This window comes from Brassica rapa, chromosome A06, assembly GCF_000309985.2.
Source record: "Brassica rapa cultivar Chiifu-401-42 chromosome A06, CAAS_Brap_v3.01, whole genome shotgun sequence".
Taxonomy (NCBI): Eukaryota; Viridiplantae; Streptophyta; class Magnoliopsida; order Brassicales; family Brassicaceae; genus Brassica; species Brassica rapa.
The window spans coordinates 15,623,348-15,647,042 of NC_024800.2; the positions used below are offsets into that span (position 1 = coordinate 15,623,348).

A 23,695-nucleotide genomic window follows, 5' to 3' on the forward strand; every position below is an offset into this window, starting at 1 on the left:
TCAAACTTTTGTTTTGATTTAATTAATATATTAATTAATCTAATAATAAGTTTTATCTTTTCTCCTACCTTCAGAAAAAAAAGGCATGTCCACTGTTATTAGATATTAGAATTTTCTGAAAGGTAACTATCCCGCTTTCATATATAAATTTATATAGAATCGTTGAAAAAGACTTTTTTCATACTTTTTTTTCACGAATTTGACTCTTAGCAACTCCTATGTTCGAAGCCAGATGTTGTCTAATTAGACCACGAATTACAAATGTCTGGAAGAGCTCTATTGCTATTTCGCGAGGCAATCCACAGCGATGTAATGAAAGTAAGGGTCCAACGACAATCACCGAACGCCCCGAATAATCGACCCGTTTGCCAAGCAGAGTCTCGCGAAATCTTCCCTCTTTTCCATCAATTACATCCGAAAATGACTTGTAAACCTTATTATGACCATCCCTCATGGGTTATCCACGGATTTCATTATCAAGAAGTGTATCCACGGCTTCTTGTACCAATTTTTCCTGACACATTACTAATTCCCCTGGTGTAGATCTACTTGTTGTTAATAGATCAGTAAGAGTATTGTTCCGATAGATAACTCTTCTATAGAGTTCATTAATATCTGAACTCATCAGTTTACCCCCTTCTATCTGAATGATGGGTCTCAACTCGGGAGGCAGAACCGGTAAGAGACATAAAACCATCCATTCCGGTTCTATATTTGTTCGAATAAAATGCTTAATAAAAGGAATTTGATAGTTATATATGAGTGAAAAAAAACTGCTCAGAAATTAGCAGTAAAAAGAAAAATTAAGTCTCATTTCCTATGTACAAAGGTTAAATGGAAATAAACGTAAGCGTAAGAATCGCTTTACCCCAAGGTTGGTTGATTAGTCAGCCGGGCTTGAAGCGGGTTAAAAAAAATATTATCCGTATGACGTTTTCACTATCAGTTATATAAATTACTATACATATACATATATTACAAAGTGATCGGTAATTAGGTAAAAACGCGAACTGAGTGGATTAAACACAAAATCTTAACTCGGAGCATTTCGCATGTGAGTGAAAGCTGAAACGACATCGACTCGCCGTCAAAGGATGGAGGATGTGACTTTGGTTTTCTTGTCCGAAGAACATTAGGGTTAGAGACAACTTGTTATATCGGGCCGGATAAGGAACAAACTCAGCAGCTCGAAGCCCAGATAAAGAACACACAAACGAAGCCCACTAACGAATAGAGTTAATGAAACGAAGCGTTTAGCAGGAGCGGACGCGTGGCGGCTGGAGGATGCTCGACTTTCATATGTGGAGGGTGACGTGGACGAACGTGAGAGAAGAAAACATGATTATATATATATACTAGGGTCGGTCCGCGCTACGCGCGGGATTTGGATTATGTGTCATTTTCATTTGAACCAAATCGTAAAAGTATTGTTTGTTAGGTATTCTTTAGTTTCACGCTGTATTGACTATTTTACATTAGATATTTGGACGAAATGGTGGACTTCACGTCGTTAGATATGTAAGTTTGAATGTATGTGAGCTGTATTTTTAGAGCCGTTAGAGACATTGGGCTATTACGTTTGTTAATGTGGCCTTATATGGGCTTGACGAAAGTATGTAACGTTTATAAATAGTCGAATATGTTGTTGAATCAATTTATTTTTGATTTTGTTATCTTCTACTCGGTTTAGTAATATCTTATAATACAAGCACTCGGTGAGTTTTATATAATTTTAGTGCAGCGTACTCCTACCTAATAGTATATTTATACGGTTGTTTTTTAAGAAATTTGCATATGTTTCTATTTGTTTAATTTTTTTTATCCATACCATTTAAGAATCCAATAAGAATAAATGTTAACCTTTTGTATTAATTTGCATTGCTTTTAAAAGACTTCTTAATAAGTGGAGAAGGAATTTCATGTGTTTCATGTGAAATTGTAGAACTCAGAAATTGATTTGTTTTATATGATATTAGGGTTAAACCCGTCCTACTGACGGGTAAGCAAATAAAAAATAATTAAAAATAGATTATATTTTAATATATATGTAAGAATATTTTGTTTGCTCTAAACTAAAATAATGTTAATCTTTACTATTTGTTTTTGTTTTTTTTTATTAAAAATAAAAGAATTTATAAATTATTTTATACATTTTACTTTTTTTCTTTTTATACATTTCTTAACCTACTGTTGTAGATTATATGAAAATTTTAATTTTGTTTCTGAAATTGATTATTTAAGAATATACATATTTTATTATAACTTTTTCAATTAAACCATATCATCCAAACTGATTAAGATTATTAAACAAATATTATTATTAGTTTTAGAGTATAATTGTTTGTTGTTTTATTTTTATTTGATTACCTTTTGAATATTATTTTTGTACATTGGTTTTATTATATATATATATATATAATTAGTTTATTATTTCCTTAAAAAATTACCATAATTTTTATTAGTAATTATTTTTATGAAATAATGTTATTTTATTTTCATAATATTATTTTTTCAATAGATATATTGCAAGCTATATTTTTGGATCATGTAACACTGATTCACTGAATAGCTATTTTGAACATGATTTTTTAAAAGTATATTATTATGAAATTAATTATCTATTATAGTCTTTTACTCTAATATAAAGTTATAAAGTGGATTCAAAACAATAATTACTTTAAAATCATAATATGCAGACTTTGATAAGCATATAAACCTTCGACCAACGGTAGTTGGATATGGGCAAGTCTTTAGGATACAATTCATTGTATTGTTGTATCCAAACCCATTGGAAGTAATGTTGAAAAATTCTTTTGATTCAGTATACGAACTCGGTGATTCGTAAGTTGCTGTAAACTTAGTCTTTAGGATACAATTCATTGTACTGATGTACCAAGTGTTATTAACTGAAACGATTTCTTCCAAAGTAGTACTGTAACTGGTAATTTTCTAATGACTTGAGTAGAAGAATATTCATAGAAGAAGATTAAAGAAGAATCATAGTCTAGAAAGAATACTATATACAATAACACATAGACCAAATCCTTGTGTACACTCGTATATTTTTTCTACATCTGGGCTTATATATTAGTAAATATGATTAGACCCTACTTGCTGTTAAGACTCTTTTTATATTTAGACCAAGGTAGTTTGTTGATGTTTCCAGTTTGGGAGAAGGCTACACATCATTTCTAGCTTCTAGTTCATCAAAGTACTGCAGATCTCTATTTTGTATTCATCCTCTTTTGTGTCCTCTCTATCTCAGTAGCCGTACAACTGCAGCAGATACACATCTATTTCTCTTTTCAAAAGATCATGTCTGTCATGTTTAACGTCCTAAAGGATGACGCAATCGACATATACGTTCATGAGACAGCCTCCATACTTTGAACATGAATAAGATTAGATGACACAGGGAAAGAAATATCTACCTGAGACTTTTTCATGTACTATAGATTAAGAACCGAGATCTGAATGTGTTCTGTTTTGACTGATCCTAAAACCGCAAATATAAGACCTATTAATACAGTGCACCAAGAAGAAACTGTTGCAAAAGTATTCTCAGAAAAAATGGAATTGCAAGTGCCTCACCTTAAATGAAAGAGACATGTCTAGCTTCTGCATCAGTTTCCTTGTCGAAAAACACATGTGTTCCTGAGGTGGCATTCAAGAACAAACGTCCTGCAGAAAAATATTCCATGTGTGTTTTAAGAATATTAGTCTCCTCACACGTAAGCACTAAGCTTTGAAATTAGTATAAGTGAAGGTATCAGGTATGCATGTGTTTTTAATTCTAGACAGAAATATACTTCCTACCATCTTTGGGTATATGCTACTTGCAACAACAACCTTCAAGTTTCTTGTGAAAAGAGATCGCTTGTGAGTCAAACAGACTGATAGTGTCAAAGATATGTGTGTGAAAAGGAAGGCATATCATAAAAAGGTCAATATATATGCAAAAGGAAATTAGATAATTTATGAAAGTCTTGAATAGATTCAAATATAGAAGAGATACCTGTCGATCTTCATAGTCCACATAACTCGCTCTAGGAATGTCAGTCACCGTACTTCTCATAGCAGTGAGCTCAGTAATAACGTAATGACGTCTGAGAGATTAATAACACCTTAATTTATTGTATGTTTCAATGATAAGTCTGTCATAAACAGTCTTTAAGAAGCTGTACCTAGAAGATGTGTGTTGGTGTTGGCTAGGCCAAGAAGCGAATCGTGATCACCGAACCTGAAACCTTCTTCAGGAATGTGAGAATCTGGTTCGTTTTGCACATCTAGATTGGTTGAATCACCGTACTGGACTGTCAGAAGCAAGTCTGAAAGCCTGAAGTTCTGGTTGCACAACCAGTGAACCAGCCTGGAGACGGTCTCTGTAAGTAGCTAGCCGGTGAACATTCATGATGGCTGGCATGACGGTTGACTGTAACAAATGTGAAAGAGTTCTAAACAACATTGAAAAAACAAAAATAGGTTCAATGAAGATCTAAATCTATATAAAAGTATCATCCTTATGAAGATGCTTGCTGGAAAAATAAAAAAATACTATGAGCATGAGATAATAAAATATTCAAATCACCAAGAATCAGCTTCCCAGAATCGGAGCAACCGGACATGGACGGTGGAAGAGCAGCCACCAGTCTTCAAATCACCAAGAAGAACAGATGAGTTAGCCATGATTGAGAATTTTCTTTGTTTTCTGGAGAATCACAAATGTGAGGATGATGTTCAAGAGTAGAAAACTTACCCTTTTATAGGTAAAGGAAACCGCCTTGGTGTTGGATGAGTATCATTAATGAGACGTTGTGCTTGATTCGCGTCGGTGGAGTTAAGACATCTCTTATGAATGAAGACAACTTTTAACGTCTGGAGGTTAAGTACCAAATACGAAACGACGGATGCTTGATACCAAGGTTCTCGAGGACGATTCGGCTGACTTGATTTGGTCTCCATTGTTGCTCGAGCTCATTCATCGCAGAGATAGAAGACGACGACTAACCCTAATTCAAAGTGAACAGACAAAATTAGATACCATTCATAAAGCATAAGCCCATACGAAAGACCAAATTAATTGTATCCTCGTTTAAATGAAACTGTGCGTTTTGATGAAACTGACAGGTGTCGCGCTCACAGCCATCAACTTAGTGACGTGGCTTCACCAGGAGAGAGCAAAACACTCTTTTATATATATATATACTAGGGGAAGCCCGCGCTTCACGCGGGATATGGTACTTTGGTTATATTATTTGTGATTTCTCATGTTAGTGTTTTAGGTTAACTTTAAGTTTGTTTGGAGCATGTTAGGCGGATCAGTGTGATTTAGTTATGGATTCTTGAAAATTGTGTTTTTTTGTAGATGGAAATATATGTAATTCTAAAATATTTGATTGTTAGCCATAATGGAGTGACAAATTTCTAAAAGTGTATATAGCTTATATTCTGGAATTGGTATTTTCCGAAGATGCGTAACATGTTTAAATTTATTTATTATGATACTTGAAATAGGAATTTAAAATCGACGGAGTAGATATTGTGCTCAAATTATGAAAACAAATCTTGTCATCTGCTTGTAATAATAGCATGTGCCACACAAACTTTTAAAGTTGTATCGGTGACTATTATTGTTGCTCTTGTGTTCTGTTTTGTCAGATAACAATCAAGTCTAATATATTTTACTAATGCGTTTCCAACAATTTTCCGCTCGGATTTTATTTATTTTCCATCTTAGGTAATCCAATCCAACATTTTTTATCGCCCTCAAGTTCTCTCATGCGTAACATTATTATATCTTCAAGTTAATAGTATTGTCTTTTTTCAATAGAATGTAAAATTAATTCAAACCCAAATTTTTTTTTTCTGTACAATATTGAGCTAGAGTTTTGAATTGAAATGAGAATACTGGCTAAAATACTTCTTTTAGTGATGTGTCATGTGTTATCGATCTTGTACCAAACCAGATGATGATGCCAAGATCATAGTTGTAGTCCGATGTTTTCCTGAGTGCACTGAATTTATTCCTCACTTCCTTGTCAATAATCTTGATCAGAGATTCTTTTGGACTTGGGTTCTCACCATGTTTCCTGCTGATACTTTCTCTCCGTATGTGGTAGATTAAACTTTGAAATGTGTAACATAGGAGAAAAAAAATAATACAGCTTGCTTCTGATTGAGATGGTCGCTCAAGTAACATGTCCCAATCCTTTGTAAAGTCAAAACCTAGGAGCCTCTCCATTAAGTTGCTCCATATTGCCCCTGGATAAGCACACTGGAAATATAAATGATGAATGGCCTCCTCTACACCGGAACAGAGACTGCAGTCTAAGGTCTGAGCCGTCCCCCAGTGCTTTGTCCTATCACTCGTTGAAAGGCGATTACGAAGTTAATAGTACTGTCTTACAAACCTTCAGACGTTATGCACAACTATGGTAATCCCGCATGGGCGAATCTACTTGATCAACTAAGGGTGCATGTGCACCCACAATTTTTTAAAAAGAAATTGCCTTACAAAGAAAATTATTTAAAGTCTAAGAGAAACTCAGTTATAAATTCATGTATGCACCCACTGATATCTTAACTTTACTCTTTTAATTTCACGAAATTATGATTTTGATTTATGTGATTTATACTTCACTAAAATGTGTCCCCAATTATTATAAGTTTTAGATCCGCCCATGTTAAGACCTGTCACCCGTCAGTGCTGTTTTTTTAAAAATAATATCGCAGTCCACGTAATATGCCTGCTAATTACTGCTAGTGCGAAAGAAAAATAATCTTATATTCCATGTAATGTGCCTGCTAATTGTTGCTAGCTAATTATACAGAGCTTTTTTATGATATAAAAATTATAAATATTTTTTCATGTTCTTTTCAATTCATTCACATATATATAAATTATAAAACTATAAATAAAATTATATATTCATTTTATGATATAAAAATTATAAATATTTTTTCATGTTCTTTTCAATTCATTCACATATATGTAAATTATAAAACTATAAATAAAATTATATATTCATTTTAAACCAACTTATATAGATATATTAAAATTAATATTTTAATGACATGACATATTGTAAATTTATATTGATTACATAGTTTTTATCTTTTTTTAAAATAAAATTAAAGCCTTGAAAATATTTATAATATCAATAAATTAGTATAATTAAATTAATATTTTATTATTTGTTATTAAAAGTTATATTATTATTTTTATCATGCTTTAAATGATAGTTGGTTTGTTTTTAAATGTAACATTAATTATTAAATTATTTATGAATATTTGGTGTTGTGGTAATATATTTGGTTTAAGTAATAAAACATTGAAAGGTATGAAAATTTCATAAATTTTTTAAAATTATATAGAATTTTAGAAGATTACACTTCAAAATTGCTGCATTTAAGTAGATTGCATGACAGATTGATAGATGATTTGTCTCTTTCTCTTTTACTAAAACTACATCAGAAAAGAATAATTGTTAAATAAAATGAATCATATTTTGATCGGTAAAAAAACCACTAAAGTATTTATTTAATGACACAGTTTTTAACATTACACCATTTTACTATTTATTTTATATTTTATATAAATTGATGTGTAGTTTGTTGGAGAATATTGATGCTTAAAGGCATCACTACAATATTGATGCTTTATAGAGTTAGAAGTGAAGTTCTTTCACGTGGTTGTTTTTTTTATAGAGTTAGGTCTTTCATGTGGTTCTTTTTTTCGTATTCACCATTTCCAATACAGTTAAATAGCTTTACATATTCAACATATGCAATTAAGATAATTTGGAACATTTCAAGATTGTATAGAATATGATTTCAAAAGCTAACATGATCAAGAAAACATGAATTATATGACTTTGATTTCGTTATCACCCATCTGCAAATTAGGGTGTAGGCATAGCTCTCCAAGAATATTCAATCTTTCAATATCAACTCTTTTTCTGCACCCGTAACCGGAGGATCCGTGAGTAGGTTTGAAGCTGGAAACTGACGGAATTCCACATGAAATTATTAGACACCCAAGTATGTTTTGTTACCATTTTCTGCATTCTCCATTAGACACCTTAGTATTTTTGTATTACCCTTGTATGCATTCTGTTGGGAACCTTTTCTGTATTTTGTTAGAAGCTATGAAACAAAAAGCAACAGGTGGTGTACTATAAGAAGCTTACTCCATCTATTAGTGTTTTCTCTTGTTTTTGTTTTCTGGCCTCTCGGTGTTTCCAAACTTTCTCTCCACAATCTCATTTAGAATTTTGTGTGTGAACTCATATCCTAAACCTCAATGGATCTTTTGACAAAAGAAAAAAACCTCAATGAATCAACCATAGATTAGGGGATTAAGTAACGTGAATGGATAATGTATATGAAAAGAGATATTGCACATATAGTGACTAAATCATAAAAAAACGAACAAAACAATTTTGGTTATCCAGTTGCAGAAAGATTCAACTATATACAGCTGAACTATCTGGCTTGAAACCGAGTTACAGAGATATGCAGCTACACAAGTATCTTCAAGTTCACATGCACTTCTCTGCAGCAAAAAAATCATAGTTGCCTAAACAGTAATATTGAGATCTATGGAATTGATTAACATAAAAGACGCAAAAGTAGCAAATTCAAACAGGCTCACCGGAAGTCTCAGAGTCTGAAGGTGGAACGAAACTGATTTCTCTGTAGATGTCGACATGAGGAAGAAGGAACGAAGTTCCGTTGCTTGGGAAGTCAACAATTTTGATCTGAATTTAAAACCAAATCAATAGCTATTAGAGAAGCAAGTGGAGAGTTCTACAAATGTAAATCACATAACACTATCTCGTCAAGAAACATGATAGGGCTTACCTTTTAATAGCTGGAGATTATGAGAAAAGAAGTGAAGGGGAAGACAATGCTTCGATTCAGACTAACTCGTAACGTCTCAAGTTATTTTTTCAGAGAGAAGATCGAGGCTACGCCGTCTTGATCCACTTGGCTGAGTTGATGACGTAAGCATTCCCCCTGTAATAAACCGTCAAGCCATTGTTGAAGGTTGTTTGTGTAAGGAAGTCGTAGGGTTGAATCTGGTGAGATTCTGAGTATTTTGCATCTCTATTTATAGTTGAAGAAATTAGGGATGTACGATGGAGGTGAAGGAAGGGACGATTAAAATCAAACATAGTGGGAGAGATTGAATGAGAGAGTTAATGGTTTCATTAAAGACGATGCTTCGATTGAACCTGATTTCGTAACGTTGCCAGATTTTTGTGGACTCTGAGATGAAGAACTTTGATGGAAAAAACGCCGATGAAACATCGGAGTTTCCAAGATAACTCTAACTACAGATGGGCCAATTTTAAATTTCAGTAAAAGCCCAAATAAGTTAAACTCGTCACAAACAAAATTACGGTATCACTTAAACAAACATAAGGTCCATCGTTAATGAAACGCAGCAGATCGGACAGATGGGACACATGTCACTCTGAGAATCATTGAATTGATGACGTGGCAGAAGGAGGAAGGAGAGAATCTCTTCTTTATATAATAAGATATATAGATAGATAGATATATAGATTACTTTGTTTGTTTGATGCCTATACTTAAATATAGGGGTGAATTGTTGTATATTAAGTTCTGAAATTCGTTGATTGCTGTGGGATTTATGTTTCTTTGTTATGATTATGATGCATGTGCTCTGTTGGTATGGACGTGTGTGTTGTAGCATTCTTCCTTGCGCAAGGAATTATTACATGTTACAGTTGAAGTCTAATTATTACAGTCCAAGTCTCAGTTTGTATGACCAAATTTTGTTTGCTTTCCAAGTAAATATTGCTAGCCAAGTAAAGATCGCTATATATAATATAAAGGTACTGGAAACATTAAGAGTTTAGGGATAATTATAAAAGAAATTTAGAAATTGGGTTGAATGGTCAGGTTATCATCTCCAAGAACATTTGCATTTGCTTGTAGTTATAACAGTCAGTGCACCTATCAGAAGCAATGAACATGGCAGTATCAGAAGCATCATTAGCTGACATCTCAACCCGGTACATAGTGGTGAAAATCAGAGACCATTTGTTATCTGTAAAGGCCATGAGAGGTGCATTAGGACCAGTTAGAACGGGATAATGGAAAATACCATAGCCTGGCTTGTTAGAACGGGATAATGGAAAATACCGTAGCCTGGCTTACCTTACAACCTAACCATGTTTTCATCATGGCAGGCTGCACACGTGAAGGATGAGAACCCCCGCTGAAGTTCTCGGGAGCACTTGGAGCATGATACATATCACCACCCATATGATGTTTCAATGTTGACAACTTCCCCAGTACAGAGGATCCCATGCAGTCTATGATTGATTTAGTTTCTTAGAGGCAGATTTAAAACAATATGAGTGTGTTGTTAAGATGAAGTCTAACCTGGGATGGTGAATTAAGGACCTAAGCATTTTGCTCAGATAGTGTCACTAACTTAATCTTCTTCACACTGTCATATTTGGAAGCAGTTGAGGGAGAACTCCCAGTACTCCTCAAAACCTTGTACAAAACACAATGTAACAGTACTGAAAGTTTTAGCTTATCTTACAAAACCTTTTATTTTTTTTGAAATTATCTTGCCAAAAGAAAAAACAGCACTGAAAGTTTTAGCTTGAATACATGAATAATAGACAGCTGATGCAAAGAACCTTACCCTTTGAGGTAGCTGTCGCCAGCAGTTCTCTTGTTGTCGAAGTAAAAATAGGTTTCTGAGGTAACATTAAGAAAATGACCACACCATTGCCAAATTTTCTTTGCATTAAGCTGCATAGCAAAGCCGTCAAAGACACTCGTAAAGAATGTAGTATCCCTGCGTTTGGGGAGAGAGGAATGCAAACTCATATCAACTGACACCAACATTATGTTTTTTCAAAGATTTTACCAACAATAGAAGGATAAGTGGGCTGTGGGTATGACCTGTGAATGCCTGAATTTACCATAATACGTCGAATGCTTTGTGTTTCTTCATGGTAAGCAGTAGTGATACCCATATAACTTTAACAACAACACCCATAAAACTTTAAGAGCTGAGGAAGTAAGAAAAAGATACTGAAATCCTTGAGTTGAGTTTGATAAATGAAACATACCTTGCAACTTGGTATGTGTGTTCAGTGCCGGCCCTTGCATGAAGCCAACAAAGCACCAGCTTGCGGCCATGTATTTTATTAACTTAATTCGGCCTCATTTCGTACGTGTTTTCTTTAGTGTAGTGGTTAACTCTTGGTCACATTTTCATCAGAATAAGGGTTCGACACCCAGTGGTCACAATTCTACTTTCTGTTATTTCTTTATGTTTTTTTTTCTTTAAAGAAGTGGCCACATTTTTATTTTTGCATCCAGCCTTTCAAACTCTAGGACCGGCTCTGTGTGTGTTAGACAACATCATCAGCTGATGGCAATTACAAAAGTGGAACTGTTCCATCGTGATTTACTTACTGTCCTCTGCAATGTCTTCTGCAAGCTCATTCAAATAGATACATGGGCATCAACGAATCTAGAGCTTTGGCTGCTCCTAGTAGAAACAAAGACACACGCACACCGTCGCAGGCATCATTGTCACCTGACAAATATCAAACAAAAAAAGTTATTAAATTTAGTATAAATTAAAAACATATTAATCCTGTGAATAATTAATTTATTTTAAATACTATTGGTTAAATAAATAATTTATAAAAACAGAGATATATTTCAATCATTTTTTCAATATATGTGAAAATTTTCAAAGTGACATTTTTCATAAAACGAATAAAATAATAAGTAGACAGATTCACTCAAATATGTCACAAGTTTAATCCTTTCATGAATGTTGTTTTCATTTGTAATACAGTTTTCGAGATACCTTATTTTATAGATTCAGTATGACCAGCATAAAAAAGAGAATATCCCTTCCTTGAAATTTACCTAACGAATTCATACATTAATTATAAATAAAAAAATGTAAGTTACTAGTAATCATCAAAATCCAAACTTGAAATGTCAATCGAGAAATCTTCAATAGAAGACCAGTCAGTTTATTCTGGGATGCAAAAACAATTGGAAATTACCTTTTTTTCCTTAGAACTATCATAGAATTAAAAAAATTCACCCAAATTTTTGACCTGAATTTATATGTACATCAAATAATGCTATAGACATATTTCCCCACCAAAACATAGTTTGAAAGCTATTTATCTAGAAATTTTAATATTATCGGTTTATTGTAACCAATTAAATCACTATTAAACATGCTTTAAATTGAATTTAAACCTAATTTTAATCAGACCCAACCTAAAAAAAATGCCAAAGAATAAGTAGTTGTGTATCATAATACCTGGCCTGCCTTTGCCTTCGTCTTCTTCACCCAGCCCCATCTTCTTCACGGACCATTAAATTGCTCTATATCGCAACTGTTGAATCTAAATTCAACATACTTACTCGAGCGTGAATTTGATCATGGTGTGACTGGTAACCATCATAGGAACAATAGCAACGGATAGGAAAGGAATGAGTAGGAACAAAATTTTAGGAATGATGAGGAATGATAGTTCCTTATCAAAACTAATGAGGAATTAATTTGTTCTATAATTCTCTACAAATAAAGGAATGAAGAGGAATGAAAAGGAAAATCTATTCCTCATGAATGGTAAAAAATTTAAGGAATATTAAGGAACATAGTGTTCCTCCTCATTCCTTTGGCCACCAGTCATAATGATTTTGTGTATTGAAGTCCGAGCGCTGTGAATACATAAATATTTATGCTAAGGTACATTCCTGTTTATTCACTATTTTTCCTTCGGTTGAATTTTTTTTATTATTACTTATTTATTTTACATATTCTTGCGAATGACTTCCATAAACAACGAATTTGCAGCTTTGATGGTGTAACGTCTGCAGATGCATTAAGTGAAGATGAGGTTGTGATAGGGAGACTCACGATCCAGAAGTTGAGAGCTGAGCTGGAGGTCGCTCGGGTTAGAGATCTAGAGAGAGCTGTTGAGCTTGAGGCGACAAACAAGAAGTTGAGGATGACAAGTCTCAAAATGTCTTAATCTATGCAGGAGGTCACTTCTCTGACAGCGAAGAACAAGGCACTGATTTCTGATCGCAATTTGGAGATTCTTTGGGCTTCTTGAGCTGCAGGTCGGGCCCTTGCGAAAGAGTACAATAGTCTTCTAGGGTCTTTGAAAGACAAGTGGGAGAGGAAGAAGCTGGAAGAAACGGTGGAAATCCATTTACAAGAGGTAACCGCGTATATCTTTTTGACGGAAATCACAGAAGGAGGTCTTCAGGAAGCCGACGAGCTTCAACGTCTCAAAGAGAATGATATTGAGTTTGATACCGACTTTGCGCTGGCTACGCTGTCAGATCAGGTCCTTGACGAGCTCATCTTCTGCAGGTTTTTAAAGAATCAATGACACAGGGTGATCTCCCATCTTCTAGGGTGGCCAATGATGAATGTAAGGGTAAATTTATGCAGGTGCATTTGTGGTACTACAGAAATGTATAAATAAGTAGAAAAAATAGGAAAATAGATCAAGAGTATTGTATTATTGATCTTTAGAGAAGGAACTAAAAGTGTTGGTGTATAAACCCTAGTTTTAGCCGTCTAACTCTAATATTTGTGTATAAATCCAGTTTTGTCATTTTCTTTAAAATACAGTTAATAAAATTAACATTTTACTTTAATGAAATAATTAAGAAGTTAAAAAAGAAGAAGTAGAACCCTATCGTCGTCTTTGACTTTCTTTCTCAATCAAAGAGGCGATTTCGTTTTCGCCGCCAACACCCTCTTTCTCTGACCTGTCTAAGTTTGTCAGAGAGCTTTAACTGGTCGTAACATCTCTCCGTTGTCCTCCTTCTTTCGCCTTTCCTCTTTTAGAACCACCAATTACAATCACTTTGTAATCTCCGCCGATTACAATCGGAGTTGTTCAAGCTCGGAAGTAGCTTCTTCTCGCTGATAAAGGACGATTAGCTTCACATTGGTCTTCTTTTGCTCTTTCTTCTTCTATTTTCATAACCTTTCTCCAGAATGCCTCTCAGAACATTTACTGCATACTTACGTGCCTCACATGCTAAAGAGTAGGATATCTCAACTCCATGATCATTACACATAAATTGGATGATATCATTAGGTTTCGGCCCTTCCTTGACACTTTCACACTTATGCATAATGAGAGTACCAACTGTTTTTGATGAATTTTTCCGAACATAATTGTTTCTTGTTGATGAAGCACATGAATGATCAGGTAGATACTTTTTGATGATAAAATATGAAGAACATGTTAATCCCTCTGCACAAACACACCATCTGCAATCATCATCTGCACAACGAATGTACCAAACTTTTTTATCTGATTTGTCAAGCTTGTACACGAAGTTATTTTTCATTGCACATATTTTCATTGTTGTCTTCAAATCTCTTTTGCTAATAAAATGTTGACCCTTCTTCACAACATCAACTAGAGAAAAGCGGACACACTTTCCGTCGATCATATCTTTGTTACCCTTGTTATCATCATCACTTTCATCCAGCTTAACATCTTCTTCTACAAGCTCGGTTTGACCATCAATATCATCTGAAACTTCATATGACATAGGTTCTTCCTCTCTGTTAGGCGACTCAGTAGCTTCTTCATTCAAGTTAAAATTGACCTTGATATTGCTTGTCTCGACCTTAGATCGAATACACACACATAACCACGTCGAAGCTTTGATCTTCACATATGTAAAAAAAATTGAGTTGTCGATCATTGGTGATGAAAACATGTGGTGTGATGCCAATGATCAAATCAGAGGGTAAGTAACTCAGCTCGATATTGACCATGTTTACATCGATTCCAAAGTCCTCACAAACCATAGCTCTTAGGTTGTCAAAGGTTTTACTTGTGTCAAAGTAAGTAATCTACCTCTTTTTCCTTCATCAGCAAGAAATTTCCATCCACTTCTTTTGGACGATTTCCAAAAACCAGAAGAAGCATAGATGTCCATATACAGATTGACAAAAGTTTGGAGGAACTATGAAAACAAAAGAAGCCCCACGAGTTATTTCCAAATCGTTGTGGCAACGAAGAAGACCCAAATTTAGGGAACAATATTTAAAAAAGAAAATAAAAAAATGTAATAGATTTAGGAAAATTTTGTAACTGTTTTCTCTTAGATTTTCGTATTTTGTTTACAAATCTTGTAGAACTTACATTCTACCAAATTAGAAAGAGATGAAGTGATAGATAGAGGATACCAAGATTATAGATAAAAGAAAAGTGAGAAGAAATTATATTCTGCCAAAGAAGATATGAGAAATTTATTATGTCCTATGATATACCAAAAATACAAAACATAGAATGAAACGTAGATTTGTTATTCTGCCTTAGTAGATCGAAATGTTTTCATTGTATTGCGGATTCTACCTTGGTTAAATCATTGTGTCTTCAGTAGACTGCATAATTTAATTCGGCGTAGATAGTAGATCTGATATACTAACACCTTTACTCCATTTTTGAACTTACTATTCCAAATATTTTTTGAATCCAAAAATATTTTTCATATATGCACATGCTTGACTATTTCATGTTTTATACTTTTTTTTTATTTTTTTGCATTGTAAATAAATGGATATAATTTTTGTTTACAAAAAAGATAGTAAAAATCCAAAAGTGATAAAATTTGATTTTGTACTAAAGAGACAATAAAAGTTCAAATTTCTCAAAAATAAACAAAATGCACGCCTACCGCTACACCAGCTTAAATTTTGCAAATAAGTTTTACAAACATTGTATATATAGATCGAAATATAGATAAAACCTTTAAAAGAAAAATCTCTAAATACTCTCCAATTAATTTCTGACTTTTTGTTAATTCGATATACCCAACTCAACCCTCCAATTCACACCTATCATAATTTCAAACATAGACTACAGCTACTTGTGTACTTTTACTCAACATCAACTTCATATTACCAAGAAGGGATACAAGATTTTCCACCACAAGAGTATTTGAACCAAACTTACAACATAGAGATTTAGTAACACCTAAGATCCCTACTTGAACCAAACGCTACCTAATCTATGTCTATGTTGTAACTTTCATCCCATTGAACACAAACTCCTCCTACAATCAGAAAGATTTGATTCTTAAACCACTTAAATTAGACCTCTAGCGCAGAATCACTTACTAACGGTACTGACAAAACCTATTCTGGAAGTCATTAAAGCTCTAAGCTTTTGGGACCTAATGATAGGAGTGATGTTCTTGGCCCAAGAGCAACAACACCAAAGGTGCAGACCCAAAACAGCTTCGTCACCACCAGCTTTCAGCTCTCTGTTCTTCAGCCTCAAACCTGACAACGATGTCCGACTGAAAAAGTGGGTTTCAGAATCAAGCACGGGCCTGTACTGCAATAAATAGAGGTGTGGAGCTCTAACCGGCGGCAGAGAACATAAAGCACTTTCCGGTGCTGGGATGTAGACCTCCACCATGAACCGCCGCAGGTTGACTTCTCCGGTTGACCACTCCATCGTCGTCTCCTTTGGTACGTGTTGTTTCTGAGAACCAGAAGACAAACCTCTATACACAAGTTATCGGTCCTCTCCTCTGATTGCCTCACCGCCTCGTTGGAGCAAAGATCTAGGGTGGAGGAGTCGTCTTGCCAGACAACGCGCCGATACTGAGCTTGGTTCGCCAGAGATCTAAAAAGAGAAAACTAGATCTGGCTCAGCAGAACCCTAAAAGCCGACTTCTTCCTCTTCCACCGTTCCACTAGCCTCGCCACTCCTCCAAGGCAAGCTTGAGCTAGACCATCACCCACACGATGCGAGTTTCCAGCTTAACTCGACCAAACCAGAGTCATCCGCATATCGGCCGGGAAGAAAGCATCGAGGGAGAAGCAAAAAAAAATATTAAGGAAAGCAAGGGAAGAGGAGGGCCTCCGGCACTAGAGCTAGGGTTTCTTCTTCGAAATTTAGAGAGATGCGAGAGATTTTTGTTAGAGAGAGAGGGAGGGAGAATACAAGAGAAACTCTTGTACTTTTATTGTTTATTGTTTTAGGTTGGTAGTAAATTTGTTACTTTTTATATATTTTAAGCTAATTAACTCTGGATTTTTATGAATAACTTTTGATAATAGAAAACAAGGAAAAAAGAAAGAAAGAGGGACACGTAAAGCCCCCTGGGCCCACAAATATAAGAATATCCTAGAAGACTTGGTTACAGGAAAACCGAAATATATAATATTTATTAGTATTAAATAGAGCGTGGGTTATCTTGTTGAATCGGAGAATCGATAGATAGGGTTACGTGAGTTACTTGTATCGAGATCAAAGCACAGGTTTATATTCTCTCTATTGATCCGTTGATTTTGGTTGTTTAATTGAAATCAAAGGTAGCTAGGGTTCTTGAGATTTTGTATTTTTGCAGAATTTGGATTTGTGCATATGGCTAGTCTTAATGGAAAGATGAAATTCAAGTATGAAGATGATGATGATGGATATGGAGATCCTTCGTGTGTCGAGTCAAAAATAGAGCCTAATTATCCCATCATGGACGACTCAGAAGAAGATTACGTGGATGAAGGATTCGATTCAGCTGAACCAAATCAAGGAAACGTAGATGTTAACTTGAAGAACGTGTTGAGTGGGTTGATAGCAATCGTCACCGGGAGCAACAAACAACCACCTTCTTCCTCTTCTTCCAACCAGAACGTCTCCTTCCTTGGCTCCTCCGTTTACATACCAAGTGCCCCGCCTCTTCTTGAACCCAACTACAGTGTTTACAAGGACTTGCTCGAAGCTGAACCTCCTCACTGGCTCCCCGACAGTTCCACCACTACCTGCATGCACTGCTCCTCTCCCTTCACCGCCATCACTTGCGGCAGGCATCACTGTCGCTTCTGCGGAGGGATATTCTGTAGGAACTGCTCCAGAGGAAGGTGCTTGATGCCCACCAGGTTCCGTCAAAGGAACCCCCAGAGAGTCTGTGATTCCTGCTACGAGAGGCTTGATCCTTTGCAAGGTGTCCTCATTAACTCTATTAGTAATGCTGTTCAGGTTGCAAAGCATGATGTTGTTGATTGGACCTGTGCAAGAGGCTGGTTGAATCTCCCCATTGGTCTTTCCATGGAAGATGAGATCTACAAGGCTTCTAATACCTTGAGAGGCTACTCCCAGGTTGCTAGATCTGACCCTGAGAAATCCATCCCTCTTGCCCTTCTTCGTCGAGCTCACGGTTTGGCCATCCTCACTGTCGCTAAAGCTGGGGCCTTTCTCTCCTACAATCTCGGCACTGGTCTGGTTATCTCTCGGAGATCAGACGGGTCATGGTCTGCTCCATCTGCCCTACTCTCGCTAGGTCTAGGATGGGGTGCTCTGGTTGGGGGTGAGTTGATGGACTTCATTATAGTGCTGCATGACTTGAAAGCTGTCAAGACCTTCTGCAGCAGAATGCACTTCTCTCTAGGCGCAGGGTGCAGTGCAGCTGCAGGACCTCTAGGGAGAGTCTTGGAGGCTGACCTCCGCGCTGGTGATAGAGGCTCTGGCCTCTGCTATACTTACAGCCGTTGCAAAGGTTTATTCTTTTATATTGTTTTAGATAATATTACAGGATTATTTGAATTATTTTTGTCTAACAGGGGCTTTTGTGGGAGTATCCCTTGAAGGCAATGTGGTGACGACGAGAAGGGACACAAATGTTAACTTCTATGGCGATCCATACCTAAGCACATCTGACATTCTACTTGGGATGGTGGATCAACCCAAAGCGGCTCAACCATTGTACACTGCGCTCAATGACCTCTACGCAGGTCTACGTCAGTAATCTCCATTCGCATTATAAACAACTCGTGTGATGATATATCTTTTAATTGTACATGTACGTAGATAGCAATTGTTTCTTTCTACAACTTATGAAACTTTTAGCAATTGGTTAATTTAATTATGGATTCTTTACCGTCTTTCATTCAACAAATTTATATATATATATATATATATATATATGATAATAATTAGAATGAAACATGCATTGCAAAAAAAGATCGTAAGAGGAGGAGGAATCAATCATTTTAAAAAGAAAAGGTACAATGAAAGAAGAAACGTGAAGCTAAGGGACAAGTAAGCCATTAGAGGTCTTCTGCGACTTGTTCCTGTAATTACAGACGCTACAGTTTGGGCACACATTCGAATCCATCCGCTTTCGCGTAATCCTGTCATGATAAACAGTCAGTACACACACAGGCCATTGAGTGGCTTGCTTGTTTGCTTTACCTTGAAGGCGCCAAGGCCTGGCCTTCTGTCACATCTGAACTGAGCCCATTCTCCACAGTTCACCCAGTCACCTGCCGTGCTACTGCTTCAACCACATTCTTAATGTACCTGCGACATAGTAAGGAACATTCACTATCTACATACATCATCATGAGCATACTCATACTCCACTATATGTCTCTTAGTGTCTTTTCAGCGTATTGCCCACTCCCTGCCATATATAAAACCTCTTTTAAAACAAAGACTTTCAACTAGAAATCAAATCATACTTTACAGTCATTCTGTTTTTGAGTGTGGTTCCGCCATCTTTTGAGAAAACTTGTCCTTTCCAGTTGATCCCATTCCCTACGTGGACTCCACGTGTTACAACCTGAAAATACTCTCATTAGCTCACCATAATGCTGTCTGGGTTGATCAAAATCAAACCACCTCTCGGTACAAGTTAAACAGATCAAGCCGTTTAGAGTTGAACTTTGGTTGTGCACCAAAAAACTTTGGTTGTGCACTGGGAAACGGATTATGCTACTAGTAAATGAAAAGTTTTAGGTTACTCCTAGAATGCGGTAAATCTTCAGGATATAGGGACATATGGACCAGATTATTTCAATATATCTAAGTTGTGCCTATAAAATGATTACAAAAGTGGTTAGGGTTACAAATACAATGCAAATTCTAATGAAAATGAAGAGGGTTTGGGAAAAGACTCCGAAGATCTAAGATCAGACTTCAATGATGATATGAGGTCTTCACTCTCTAAGTTTCTCTTTGGAGGTCAGGTATGCGGATCCCCTTCTTCTGAGGTGCTTCTCCTTCAGGCGTTTGATCAACAATGTCATGTCACATGTGTAATTTGTACAGTTGTTAGGCATGCCTTTTTCAAGCTAGGCCTAGCAGCTTTGTGGGATTCTGTATTTTTTAGTGGACCTGTTTTGAATGGAATCCACCTCCAACAAACGAAAAGCAAAAATCATGCCAAAGTTGCGGTTTAGACTAGCCGGTGAAACTAAAGTTTGCATGTGAGCAACCTAGAAGAGTTAACTTTTACTTATATTGAAAGATTTTGGTGACCGACCACACTATATTAGAAGAGTTAACCTAATGGTTACTGTATATTAGCCTCTTTAAAAACTAAGACAGCAAGAGCGTTAAATGAGTCTGAAGTAGTGTGGACCACACCAAAACAAATCAAACCTGTAATCGCTAGACCAACTCATGAGGCTATTATTTCCTTTATTTTATCATGATTGTAATGTGGTAAAATGAAAAAAAAAGTACTGTACTTCTTGTTCTAGAAATCGGTTGAGGCGGCGGCGTCTAAACGGCCAATTGAACATTTAAAAAGGAAAATAATTTTTATAGAATGATTTTTAAGAAAATTGGTCCAAACATTCAAAAACCTGATATAAATGCCCGATAAATCGTCTAATATCTTTTAACGATTTTTTGAACATTGGTTTCAGTCACAGGGACAATTTAATATTGAATCTTCGAAGAACCATGATTCATAAAATTAGGACTCTTAATGTAACATGGATTAAAGTCTTGGAAAACAAAAGGCATATATCGATCGTATGCATATATATCATACTTTTTACAATAAGGAACTAAATAAGGCCTTGCTTGTTTCTTTTTTTTTTTGTCACAGGGCCTTGCTTGTTTCAAATGCAACTTTTGCGCTTCTCTGCCCTGACGATAGAAATGCCTTTTTACTTTTGTGGAATATGAATTTTAAAAACGTAACAAAAGAATGCTGTTTGCGCTTAACAATACTTAGAGCATCCACATCAATGAACCCCCTCTTGGGGTTCATCTTTTCAGTTTTTTATTATTAAATTTTTTTTCTTTTTCTTTCTGGTTTTTTCTAAAAAAAAAAAAAAAAAAAAACTAGACCAATCACGGACCGCTACGACACATGGGGTCCGCGCTACAGTGATGAATTTTAGGAGAAAGGGATTCAGCCAAAAGAGCTTTAGGAGAGAGGGGTTCATAGGATTGAATTATTTTATTATTTTTTTTTTTTAATTTTTGTGTGAACTCCCCCATAAACCCTCAATGGGGGTGCTCTTATGATTTCATTTTTCAAAACTTTTCTTTTGTTTTGACTTAGACCATTAACAAACTTCACATTTTAGTCCTATCTACAGATAAGGTCCAGGTAGTAATCTAATAACACATTAATCAAGTTATCAAAAAGTGCATAAATTGAAATCGAGAAGGATAGTAAATGTTGATAGCAACGAAATCCACAATGTGTAAGAAGCGAAAGAAAAAGTCTTACGGATACGCAAGTGGACGGAGTCTAACAGCAACAGAAAATTAAGAGTCAACCCAATATATCATAAAAGTTTTTAAGTTTGCGTGCATAAGAATCTCAAAAACAGCTGATACGGTCTAAGTACAATCGACATGTCAGGAACAAGCATCATCTGTAATCAAGAGAAGAACCACTCCAATGTAGAAAAGAGAAGAAAAAAAAAACAATAACCCAAACTCTGGAAAGCAAGTATGCTTTGTCACAATTTCACAGGCTTCGATCATTTACTGTTGCAAAAGAGGCTTCAATTGTGCTGTGAAAAGGTTGGCTAATGCACCTCGTATGTCCATCTGCAAACAGAAAATTAAAAAAAAAAACTTTACTGATTATAACAACCTTTTGTCTAGATGAGACTAGAACATGTTTAATCAAAGTGGAACTTGCCTGTTCACAGCAAACAAGCCTCGTGAGCAGAGGGTAGAACTCTCTCATGTGTTTCCTGAATATTTTGTTGTTCATGAAGCACATTCCTTCCAGAACCTGGAACAAGATGGCATCAGCAAATTATTTTTTTCTATCGTAGTTTATTTTATTATATAAAATCTCAGCGATGTATTATTATTATATTACCTTGACAATCACGGGAGAACGTAGCTCAAGTACCCGGTGAACATCCATGTTCGTAGACTCCCCCAAAGAGGACTGGAGATCAGATGTTTCTTTCAGCACCTGTTCACAGAACGACACCAGCTTTCCTTCAGCTGCACCTTCGAGTTTATCTTCCGTGTCGGATGCAGCATCCCCAAGCCCAGTTGTAGTCTTATGTAAGACATCCATATATATGTTGGTTCCTTCCAGCTCTTGTCGGAGAAGGTTTAGAGGTGGCCTATAGTATTAAACGAATTGTTGGAAGATGCGATTATAACTATAACTCAGTCCAAAGGTTTTGTTTTTGTTCCTAACCTTTCCGCGGAAATGTGAATCATTCGTGTTCTAAGGTTAGAATATGAATTGTAGGAAGCAGCGAATTCTATGAAAGAGAATAAGATGTCCATGATCGCAATCTTCTGTGCTGTTTTCAAATTACTCCAGTATTTTTTCTGCAGAATTAACATCAAACACAGAAATATGCAATAATAAGAATGTGTGCCCTAAGACCATACAGCATATAGCTAAGTAGAGAAGACATTTTAACACCTGGATACTGTTGATAGCACCAAGTAGTAGTAATTGTGTGATGCATTTGCCTCTAATAGTTCCAAGAGCTGGGCTCTCTTCTTCTCTGTTGTCTGGCTCTGCAGGATCCACCTGCTGCAGGAGGAAGTAGTAATTTTTGATGAATATTCCTCTGTTTATCACATTACTCGGAGAAACAAGAGAACTGTGCATGACAAGCCAGCCAAGGTGTGTGCTCGTATAATTACCTTATGTGGAGAAGAGGGTACAGACACCTCTGCAGCAGAGCTCTTTGGTTGAGATGTGAGATTCCTGAGAAAGAGATTGTCCATAAATCTTTGGCCAAAAGTCTGACTCCGCTGGATAATCGGATCATCCCCTTCCTTTTGTGACCTTCCAGATGACGATGGACGACCTTCAGGAGGGAACATCAAAGTCAAAAACATGGCGTTGCATAAATCTAATCGTCTTTCAACCATGCTAAAAAGTTTAAGAGGAAACCTTCAGAACCATCATCCTTGGGCTGTATCCCAGATTCTTGAGAAGCTCCATGAATGCCAACCCTTGGAGATGCCTGGGCGGAGCCTTTCCCATTCTCATCCGGATTATGATCAACTCGGGGAGAATCAGTGGCATCAGCCTCTATATCTCCAGTCACAACCAGGTTCTTATTCGGATTGTCAAAACCCAAATCATTTAATAGCTCCAGCGGTTGAGTTGTGTATGATGCATCTCTAGAAACCGAAAGAAAAAGTTAGATAGCAACATTTGGAGATGAAAATTGTTGTGATGAAAGATGGTGACCTTATGCTTTTCAAGAGCATATCCCAGTCGCCCTCACTAAATTGGTGACCTCCAACCTCTATAAGGTGAACCAGTGCTCCTAATGAAATTGAAACAACTGTCTGATCTGATTTCTTCGCACAGTCTAGGAGCAAGCTTAAAAGTGGAGGCAGCATAAAACAAACTTCCTGCTCCAAAGGTGAAAATCCAATGG

General features: G+C 35.9%; 2 protein-coding genes and 1 long non-coding RNA gene across 11 annotated transcripts in view; 1 reads left to right on the forward strand and 2 right to left on the reverse strand.

The window, feature by feature from the left end:
- The window catches only part of LOC103873636 (brefeldin A-inhibited guanine nucleotide-exchange protein 5), a 38,297-nt gene that overhangs the window by 6,587 nt on the left and 8,015 nt on the right, over nt 1–23,695 (reverse strand). Inside the window, exons 26-34 of one of the 4 annotated variants that reach the window (XM_033272331.1) lie at nt 23,503–23,669; nt 23,200–23,432; nt 22,947–23,113; nt 22,720–22,833; nt 22,486–22,622; nt 22,153–22,408; nt 21,982–22,062; nt 19,301–19,307; nt 2,563–2,569 (exon numbers count right to left, since the gene is read on the reverse strand). In XM_033272331.1, coding sequence (XP_033128222.1) covers nt 2,563–2,569; nt 19,301–19,307; nt 21,982–22,062; nt 22,153–22,408; nt 22,486–22,622; nt 22,720–22,833; nt 22,947–23,113; nt 23,200–23,432; nt 23,503–23,669 — 1,169 coding nt within the window. Of the gene's footprint in view, nt 1–2,562; nt 2,570–19,300; nt 19,308–21,582; nt 21,873–21,966; nt 22,063–22,152; nt 22,409–22,485; nt 22,623–22,719; nt 22,834–22,946; nt 23,114–23,199; nt 23,433–23,502; nt 23,670–23,695 lie in introns of those variants that run through there. The other 3 variants (XM_033272330.1, XM_009152042.3, XM_009152041.3) reach the window with 3 other exon arrangements.
- Nucleotides 2,958–5,056, reverse strand: LOC103873638. 5 transcript variants are annotated; one of them, XR_634019.3, is made up of 8 exons: nt 4,757–5,056; nt 4,589–4,650; nt 4,185–4,432; nt 4,016–4,106; nt 3,817–3,893; nt 3,592–3,681; nt 3,432–3,496; nt 2,958–3,336 (listed from the first exon to the last, which is right to left on the reverse strand). It is a non-coding gene; the product is annotated as an uncharacterized LOC103873638 (long non-coding RNA). The 5 variants fall into 5 exon arrangements; XR_004448253.1 differs by having other exon boundaries at nt 4,185–4,454; XR_004448251.1 differs by having other exon boundaries at nt 4,185–4,650.
- Nucleotides 17,254–18,961, forward strand: LOC103873637. 2 transcript variants are annotated; one of them, XM_009152043.2, is made up of 3 exons: nt 17,254–17,338; nt 17,428–18,573; nt 18,638–18,961. In XM_009152043.2, the coding sequence occupies exons 2-3, from the start codon at nt 17,445–17,447 to the stop codon at nt 18,820–18,822; spliced, it is 1,314 nt and encodes a 437-aa protein (XP_009150291.1). In that variant the 5' UTR covers nt 17,254–17,338; nt 17,428–17,444; the 3' UTR covers nt 18,823–18,961. The 2 variants fall into 2 exon arrangements, with proteins under 2 accessions (XP_009150291.1, XP_033128224.1); XM_033272333.1 differs by having other exon boundaries at nt 17,262–18,573.